Raw genomic sequence first — 9,964 nt, 5'->3', positions numbered from 1 at the left:
CAATATGGATAAACTGAACAAACCTCCATTGCTATCTTCTTCCTCTTCTTCTTCATTTATCAAGCTTTGAACCAGAATGGTAGCCGGCGTTGACGGTCGAGTATCATTCTCGACGGCGGCACACTTGCACGGCGCAATGGCATTGCAGAAAATCAGGAGCTCCATCTTGCAGGTGAGGTTCTGTAATGGAGAACTCATGGGGAAGAAGCTTACCTTGCAACAGAGGAAGCATGCCGTTAACTACATTCCAAATGCCAGAAGGAAAGTTCGTGTGTCATCTCTTCTTGCCAATATAGCAGAATCTGAATCCAAGGTAAGCTAATGCAAAGCCTCTTTCAAATTTTGTTCTAACTTAGAATCTTCGTACGATTAGTATTCGAAAGAGGTTTTAACGATAGTTCGATGTAGTTGAAGGAACTGAACATGGAAAAACCTGACCCGAGGACGGTGGTAGCGATTGTACTCGGAGGTGGAGCGGGAACTCGTTTGTTCCCGCTCACGAAACAGAGAGCAAAGCCAGCGGTGATTATTGCCTCTTCTTGAATCTCTGCGTCTTATCAAATTGATTTAGGTCTTATCTTCAAATCTCCATAAATTTTAGGTTCCAATCGGTGGAGCTTATAGGTTGATCGATGTGCCGATGAGCAATTGCATAAACAGCGGAATCAACAAGGTTTACATTCTCACGCAATTCAACTCTACATCGCTCAATCGGCATCTCGCTCGTGCCTATAACTTCGGTGGCGGAGTCACCTTGGGCGATGGTTATGTAGAGGTAATTTCTTAATTTTTCATATCGATTTATATCGTTTTGCAATTTTTATGGTGAATAAACAGAGTGGTGAAAGATTTCGACGAATTTCTCGTCATTATTGTTGCAGGTTCTAGCAGCGACTCAAACTCCAGGAAAGGCTGGAAAGCAGTGGTTCCAAGGGACTGCCGATGCAGTACGACAGTTCCATTGGCTCTTTGAGGTATTTATAAATTAGAATCAGTTCATCCATAATTACTGAATCTCATGATTTGGATTTGTTTATATCAAAATCAGAGCATATTCATCCTTGAATCGAAAACTTAAACAACATAGAGTGTTCATAAGGAGTTTCTTTCGTCACAATATGTGAAGGAAAATTAGGTTCGTTCACCGCATTAGGGAATCCTTGAGTCTCCAAACAAAGCCCCGCATGAGGTTCATAAACGAACCCACCTTTTCCTGTCACATTCACCAGCCCATTGCCTGTGTAAAACTGTAATCCTTCTGCGGTTGTCCACAGTTCCATTACTCGTCCGGACTTCCTCTCTCGCAGTGTAGCAGCTTTTTTCTCTTCCATCCCCTTCATTCCATCCAGCACATAGTAAATATCAAATCCTTTCCCCAATTTGTTCATATTGTTGCCAACGATTTGGGGCGTCAAAAAATCGTAGGGCGTTCCATTAACAGCCCTGATTTCACCTGTAGGAATCATATGAGTATCGACTGGAGTGATTGCAGAGCCAAAAATTTCAATCTCGTGAGAGAGAATGTCTCCACTAGTATGCCCACCAAGGTTCCAATACGCATGTTGTGCTAGATTCACAGGAGTTGCCTTATTCAGAGTGATCGCTTTCATTTTCACAGTGAAATCTGTTTCTGAAAGAAGACAATAGCTCACTGTGACGATTAGATCCCCTGGAAACCCTTCATCTCCATTGAAACTTCTGTAAGTGAAATTAATATGAGGATTAGGATCTTCCGTATTGTATCCGCTTACCTCCCAAATGACATGGCTGAATCCTTTGGATCCACCATGAATGGTGTTATTCCCATCATTTGCTTCCAAATGGTATACAGTTCCATTCAGAGTGAATCGAGCATTGCTTATTCTGTTGGCAACTCGACCAACAATGGCGCCGAAGTTGCCTTTTCGCTTAAGGTAATCCTGTATTGAACCGAACCCGAGAATGACATCAGAGAGATTTCCATGTTTGTCTGGTAGAACAACAGAAACAATGGAGGCGCCGTAGTTCGTGAATTTCATGGAAAAGTTCCCTTTCTTGAGCTCGTAAACCCTAATCGTTTCGTTAGACATGTCGCCATTGACATATCCAATAGAAACAAGAAGGATCACTTGAACCAATGTAGAGAACTTTCCCATGATTTGATATGGAGGATGGACGCCCAAGAACCCTAACTTGCCTATATATTTATATACATTGAGATGTTTTGATCTTTCCATTAATTTCTCTGAGTTCAGTTATTAAATCAGTCCTTCCGTTATTCGGTTTCTCTCGAATATGAATTCTCTTTTAGAAGTTTTCCTTTTACGTTTTTGTTAGTACATTATTTATTTATCCAATTTGTTTAAAACTAAAAACAGAAAATAAAATTTAAAATTTGAAAATTACACATAAAAATTAGTCTGATATTTTTTCAGTTTTTTCTTTTTCTTTTTTTCTTTTTTTCTTTTTTTGCAACTTGGAGTGAATTTCTTTGGATGGATCAAGAATAGAATAGATAGACTAAGCTCTCAATTCAAATCTAGGGAACACACTTATGTTATTGATAGGTGCACGATTTTCATATATCCCAACTTAAAACCAATACTTGAACCAAACGTTAGTTTGATGGTTTAGCCAATTTGAATGATTTGGTTGGTTTAGTTAGTTTGATTACACTTGTACTCCTAGATTTTATTGGAGGTGTTCGGATGCCTCAATAACCTGATCAACTTAGACTATTCAACAAAAACTATAAATGTTGATCACCTAGACTATTCAACCAAAACTATAAAGATTAGATTAGTTTGAATGTTTTTTTTCTTTTTTTTTTTTGGGTTTGGGTTCGTTAAATTTTTTTAAAATAAAAAATTTAGTAAGTTATTTATTTATTTTTTTTGGTCAACCCAATTAACACAAAAATAAAGTTACTATTCAACCCAACCATACTTTAAGATTATTATGAAAATTAAGAATATTTGATGTTAATGATTTTAAGATTATTATGAAAATTAAGAATATTTGATGTGAATGATGCATTGTGACGTGTGGATATATGATATTTGAGTTTTATGAAATTTTTGTTATTAATATAGATAGGTAAGTAGAATTTTTTAAATAGATAAAAAAAAATTGATAATTCAACCCAACCCAAAAATAGAGTGCTGGTTGAGTTGTAAATCCTATTTAAAGTATTCCCTGTCAATTCAAAATTTTGATTTGGTTTAAAAGATTTTTGCAACCCAATCTGATTATTATTGTAAAGTGTAAGGAGAGTATAAAGAGATTTATTATTGTAAAGTGTAAGGAGAGTATAAAGAGATTTATGCCGGAACAAAGCTAGAAAGCTAAGAGAGAGAAAATTGAATCATGATCTTTCAAATTAATGTTTAAAAGGTTGGTGAATTTAAAAAAGTATCTAAAAAATTTTAATTAAGCGGCTTGTAAGTATATGAAATTGAAATTAAAAAAAATATATATCAAATAAGTTGACGATCTATCTACCCAAAATTAAAGTTAGTTTTTAATTATACGTTGAAATGGTAAACACAAAGTCTAGTTATGATCACTCTGCATAATTAGTTAAATTTGGTCGAGATGATATTAGTAAAATACTATATAAATGAAATAGAACAATTTTATTTTAAAACTTTTTTAAATTTCAATTTTACTATTAAATTTTAGAACGATTTCAAAGGAATCTTATTATTAGTGTCTTCATTAAGATCTCATATTTATAAAACTCTAGAGATGTTCATGGACGAGTTTTTTTTTTTTTTCTTTTTCCCTATTTCTACACTATTTTATTTATTGAGGACCAGATATAATATTTATATTAAGAGCAGAACTAGCTCTAAAAAATTTCTAGTTAAAAATATATTTACATTGAGCCAGAGACTGAACCAGACAATCTCCATCTATGGACCTATTATCTAAATCTCTACCCACCTCTTCTTCCATTACCAATTTGGGCAGGTCTCCAAGAGACCAGGACCCTGCACGTTAAACAGTTTCTAGAAACGAATAAAAGTGTTATTTTTCAATTTATTTTAACTAAAAAATGAATTTCGTGGCAATTAAAATGAACGCATTTTATTTGGGTGCAGGATGCGAGAAGCAAGGAAATTGAAGATGTGTTGATCCTTTCTGGGGATCACTTGTACCGAATGGACTACATGGACTTCGTTCAAGTAAGCAAGAAGATAAGTTTCTCTCTTTCTTTTTCATTCTTCTCGGAGATCTTTTCTTAAGCATTGAATTTTTTTTTCCTGATCATCAGAATCATCGGCAGAGTGGTGCAGACATCACTCTTTCTTGTATCCCAATAGATGACAGGTATGCTGGATCACATTAGTTCTTTAGATGCAGGTTGGTACCTTCATCTTGAATTGTAATACTATGAGTTATTTTATCTTCATTCTTTTTTACTCAGTTGGGTTATTCGCTGTTCTTATGAGCCTGTATTTCTCTAGACTTCAAGGGAAATAATCTTTATATATATATATGTCTTCTATCTTCTTTGAATTGAAGACGAGCATCAGATTTTGGGCTTATGAAGATCGACAATAGCGGAAGGGTTCTTTCATTCAGTGAAAAACCTAGAGGGAAAGATCTGAAGGCGATGGTAAAAACACTAACATAAATATGACTGAGCTTTCTACTGGTTTAGAAGCTAAAATTGTAAAATTATCCTTTAACTATGGGTTGGTTTCAATTATATCCTTACATTGAAAAGTTTCATTTAACGCTTAGAGTTTGAAGTGAGTTTTAAAACAACCCTTTTAGGCGTTTGCCCTTAAATTCATATGAGGAAAAGTGTATTTGCTTAAGTGAACAAATCTAAGAACATACATACATGGAAAAAAAAAAAAAAAAAGAGCAAGACACGCCCCAGCTGTGGACCATGCATGTTGGTCTTCCTCCCTTCAATCCCACTCCCCAATTTTTTGTTCTTTCGTTTATGATTTTTTTTGTAACTCTAACTGTAACGGTCCAAGTCCACTATTAGTAGATATTGTCTTCTTTGAGTTCTTCTATCTGGGCTTTCCCTCAAGGTTTTAAAACGCGTCTACTAGAGAGAGGTTTCCACACTCTTATAAAGAATGTTTTGTTCCCTTCCTCAACCAATGTGGGATCTTACACTAACCCCTAAGTTTACTTTCTGTATGTATTTAGATTTGTTTACAAAAATAACACATATACATCTATTAGGGAGAGGTTTCCACACTCTTATAAAGAATGCTTCATTCCCTTTCCCACGCGATGTGAGATCTTACACTAACCCCTAAGTTTACTTTCTGTATGTATTTAGATTTGTTGACAAAAATAACACATATGAAAGCACAAACTTCTCCGTTCATGAATTTAATGACAAAACCTCAAGGATTGTTTTGAAACAAATTTCAAACTTCAAGAGTTAATGTGAAACTTTTCAAACTTAGGGGAAAAATGGAAACCAGCCCCATACTTCAGGATACTTTTGATAAGTTAATTATTTATTAACATATACATGTTATAGGAAGTGGATACAACAGTTTTAGGACTTTCAAAGGATGAGGCACTGAGAAAGCCATACATTGCTTCCATGGGAGTTTATGTATTCAAAAAGGAGATACTTCTAAACATTTTAAGGTATCAACCACTCTTGCTTATCGATAACGTTCAGAAGATAGTCCTACGAATCTAGCATGCTTTTTGGTTTATATCAATTTAAAACATGGGACTCTAAATGCCAGAAATTGTTTGCGTCAGATGGCGCTTCCCAACTGCCAATGACTTTGGATCAGAGATAATCCCTGCCTCAGCAAGAGAATTCTTCATGAAGGTAGGTCATTGTTAGGCCACCATTTGTGAATACGTTACTATGTTAGGAGTAATAAGGGAATTAGCCAATGGACAAGCCTCTATTGTACGTCTTGTAAATCTTTGCTGTAGCAGGGGCTATATTAGTATGTTGTCTGGAATGTTTGTTTTCATGCTTTTGATATTTTGGACTAGAACAATAATTCTTAGGAGGAGAGGGTCGCGTCACTCTTGGAATTGCCGATTGTCTTGTGTTTGTTATCTTTTGGAATCATTTTGAATCAATATTATCACTAGTAAGACAGAGCTCTTGAAGTTTACATCAATGCTTTGGCTCATTATATGCACGTGACATTGCTTGCGTCGTAAATTTTATTGATTTAGCATATGCAGTATTAGACCTTAGGAGATGGTCTAGACTTTTGAATGTATAGTTTGGTTGTTGAATACTGGCATTATTGCTCTGTTTGAAGTTTTATCAATACATGTTTTGCAGGCATATCTATTTAATGATTACTGGGAAGACATTGGGACTATTAGATCCTTCTTTGAGGCTAACCTTGCGCTGACCGAGCAGGTATGTACTAAAAGGGTGCCTGCCTGGGATCCATACAATCAATTTGATATCTAAGAACGTATGTTGACGAATTTCAGTCTGATTCCGAATTAGAAAAAAGAAACAATTGATCCCATAACAACTTTGTTTTTAGTTTTCTTACTATGGTTGTCATCTTTTTTAATCAAATATATGAATTCATAGTCAAATTTTAAAAAACAAAAACTACTTTTTTTAGTTTTCTAAATTTGACTTGTTTTTTTTAAAACATTGGTAGAAACTGGACAATAAAATAAAGAAACTTATAGGTGAAAGTAGTGTTCATAAGCTTAATCGTCAAAAAACCAAATGGTTATTAGACAGGGCCTAAACTTTTTCTAGGTCTATGCTACAAAACATGCGCGAAGTTGAAGCTTGTTTGATAACGGTTTTCTTTTTTTCCATTATTCAATGTTGTTGTTGAAAATAGGCACTGGACTTGCCTATTCAAGTATTTATTATAGTCATACAAATATATTTTAATTTCCGAATTTACATATTTCGAGGGGAAATATTTTGTGTAGTATAGTTTGAGAGTAACGCCAAATTTGTATCTTTCAGCCACCAAGATTTAGTTTCTATGACGAAACAAAGCCAATCTACACTTCGAGAAGAAACCTTCCTCCAACGAAGATCGAGAGTTGCAAGGTTAGCAATCTGGTTCTCTGTAGTTATAACTCTTTGTGAAGCTTTGATCCTGGAAAATATCATTCAACCGAAGATTTAGTACTACAGATTGAGCTAAGTTCGTGGGTTTTAACAAATAGCTTCGTATTCGTTTTTGTTTATATGTTTTTTTGTTACATTGATTTCACCTTATGAATTTCCGTCCATGTAATATTATGTGTACGATTGTTTATGTTTTCGAAAGTCACTTCCAAACATATTCTTCTAAATTTTAGGTTTAGGTTTGAAATGTTGTTGTTAGAGCCTTAGCCCACCGCTAACAGATATTGTCCTATTTGGGCTTTGGCTTGGAAGGCCGAAAGGGAAGCCCCAAAGAGAACAATATCTGCTAGCGGTGGACTTGGGCTCTTACAAATGGTATCAGAATCAGATACCGAACGATGTGTCAGTGAGGAGGCTGAGCCCTGAAAGGGGTAGACACGAGGCGGTGTGCCAGCAAGGAGTTGGGCCCCGAAGGGGGGTAGATTGTGAAATCCCACATTGGTTGAGGAGGAGAACGAAGCATTCTTTATAAGGATGTGAAAACCTCTCTCTAGCTGACACGTTTTAAAAACCACGAGGGGAATCTCGAAAGGGAAAGCTCAAAGAGGACAATATCTGCTAGCGGTGGGCTTGGGCTGTTACTGTCTTCAAATGTTACTGCATAATGCATTTTCAAATTCGAGAAATAGAATGAATGCAATCTAATCTTGTCTTTTGTTGTATTCCATACCTTGAATGTTCTCTGATGAAAAAACCAAATGGTGCTCAGTAATTTAGAAGTTTTTCTACGTTAATATATCAAGAAAGTACGGTTTTATCTCTCAAACTAGCAGCCACACTTCATCAACTTTGTCTCAACTAACTTCAATTACATATCTTCAAATTCTCGTGCAGATTGTCGATTCAATCATATCTCATGGATGTTTCTTGACTAACAGTTTCATAGATCACAGCGTCGTTGGTATCCGATCTCGCATAAACTCTAACGTACACCTCAAGGTCAGTCTACTTTTCACTCTGTATGTTTATATTTGAAAACTGCCGCATTTCCACTAACACAAGCATGGAACTTGGAAGCTTGCCTGCCAATACTGCAAAAACACATTTATCTAACATCCACTTTGAAAAATGGCAATTTCTTACTGCAAAGTTAACACAATCCCATCTCATATGCCTGTTTATGTAATCATGTCAATATCTTCCACACGTTGCCAACGAACGTGCATCGATTTGGCAAAAAAAGGAACTAAAATTACGGTGTGTGGGGGCAGGATACAGTAATGCTTGGAGCAGACTTCTATGAAACCGATGGTGAAGTTACTGCACTTGTAGCAGAGGGAAGAGTGCCAGTTGGAATTGGAGAAAATACAAAAATCAAGTAACAGCCCAAAATCTCTCATTCGAATTTATCTCTGTTGCTGCTTTCTTGTTTTTATCAACCACCTAACAAATTCACGATGAGCAGGGACTGCATCATTGACAAAAATGCCAGAATAGGGAAGAACGTTGTTATTGCTAATTCAGAGGTACGTGCTCTTTGGTGGCTTACCTGAAACATTATTGTTCATATTTTGAAAAATCTTCTCACGTAGCAACCTGAAAGAACCATAGAAAAACCAATACAGCCTCTTAAGATCAATCTAGGTCTAAAAAGTAGTTGTTTGGAATACGAGATTTTGTGTTTGAATTTGTATACTGTCGTATCTTCCCCGATTAATGATAACATTCACTTGTTTGACCTTCTACAAATTGTCACAACTGTAAGTGAGGGAAGCGTGCCAACATGAGTATATAACTTAACAATCATTGGCATCTGCTTCGTCCCTTAAAGTCAAGGTTCAAATCTCCATACCCTACACGTGTTAAACTAAAAAGACGTGTTAAACTAAAAAGAAATGTGAAGGAAACTGTCAAAGTATCGATAAAAAATTCAACCTGTCGTTACCTATTACCTTAAGCCTTTGGTTCGGTAGTCATTTACTCTCTAAGCGAGGGAAAGTGTTAAAGTATTGATATAAATTCATCGTAACAGCGTAAAAGAGAACAATTCGATACGATGTAATGTGGAGTTTTCTGTATCAAATACCTGAAAGAAAATAGGATTTGGGGTTATTTATTCATGTGTTTGACCATGGAAATGCAGGGCGTACAAGAGGCAGATAGGTCGTCAGAAGGCTTTTACATCCGCTCTGGTATTACCATTATACTAAAGAACTCAGTAATTAAAGATGGGTTTGTTATATAGAGAGAAATTTCTTTCCTTTTTGGGCTGAAAACTTTTCAGAAATACCATGTTGGTGGAGGAGAGAGCACATTTTCCATTTGTAAATCTAATATTAATCTGAGTTTCGGAATTTTTTAAGTCTACTTGTTAATTTTCTTACATTTTCTTCGCTATGATCTTCATTTATAACAAAATGGTTATCGAGCGAAAAAGTTTTAAATTTTACCTTCAAACTTTATATAGGAGTATTCCTTCCTTTCTTCACGACTCTGCTTGTTTTTTTGAGGTAATTTAAAAATGGTGTGGGTTTTTTTATAGATATTTTAGAAGTTTAACTATATCATTCCTTGTTCGACTGTAAAATAGTTTTCTTATAGATAATTTCATTCGAAGTTCCATAAGAACTATAATAATGTACCCAAAAAAATTAGTTATTTATAATTTAATTTCATAAGAGGATAATAATAAAAAAAAAAACAAAATTCACTTTCAAAAACCCATTTTGTGAATTATTTGTCAAAAAGAAAGCAATGTGGGTCCACAAGAGGGTACAAAGAAAAAAAAGAAAAAAAAGAAAAAAAAGAAAGAATTTTGGCACTTAGCTTTTTATTGACTCTATTGAGAAAGAGGAATAAAAAGTCTTTGGCCTGCAGCAGATTTGGTCCCACCTTTATTCAAACTTCAAAAATCAACGGTCA

General features: G+C 35.2%; 1 protein-coding gene and 1 pseudogene across 1 annotated transcript; one reads left to right on the top strand and one right to left on the bottom strand.

Moving 5' to 3' along the window:
• LOC111460369 (glucose-1-phosphate adenylyltransferase large subunit 3, chloroplastic/amyloplastic-like) lies at positions 1-9,399 on the top strand. Its single transcript, XM_023103612.1, has 15 exons — positions 1-313; positions 409-522; positions 602-775; positions 882-974; positions 4,083-4,166; positions 4,256-4,311; positions 4,507-4,600; positions 5,495-5,607; positions 5,728-5,800; positions 6,275-6,355; positions 6,935-7,021; positions 7,937-8,041; positions 8,314-8,420; positions 8,508-8,568; positions 9,186-9,399. The coding sequence occupies exons 1-15, from the start codon at positions 77-79 to the stop codon at positions 9,285-9,287; spliced, it is 1,581 nt and encodes a 526-aa protein (XP_022959380.1). The 5' UTR covers positions 1-76; the 3' UTR covers positions 9,288-9,399.
• On the bottom strand, positions 976-2,235 carry LOC111460371 (annotated as a pseudogene).
• Positions 9,400-9,964: the final 565 nt, after the last annotated feature.

This window comes from Cucurbita moschata, unplaced genomic scaffold (assembly GCF_002738365.1).
Source record: "Cucurbita moschata cultivar Rifu unplaced genomic scaffold, Cmos_1.0 Cmo_Scf00023, whole genome shotgun sequence".
Taxonomy (NCBI): Eukaryota; Viridiplantae; Streptophyta; class Magnoliopsida; order Cucurbitales; family Cucurbitaceae; genus Cucurbita; species Cucurbita moschata.
The sequence above is the reverse complement of the archived record's forward strand: the minus strand, read 5'-3'. Positions and strand labels throughout refer to the sequence as shown.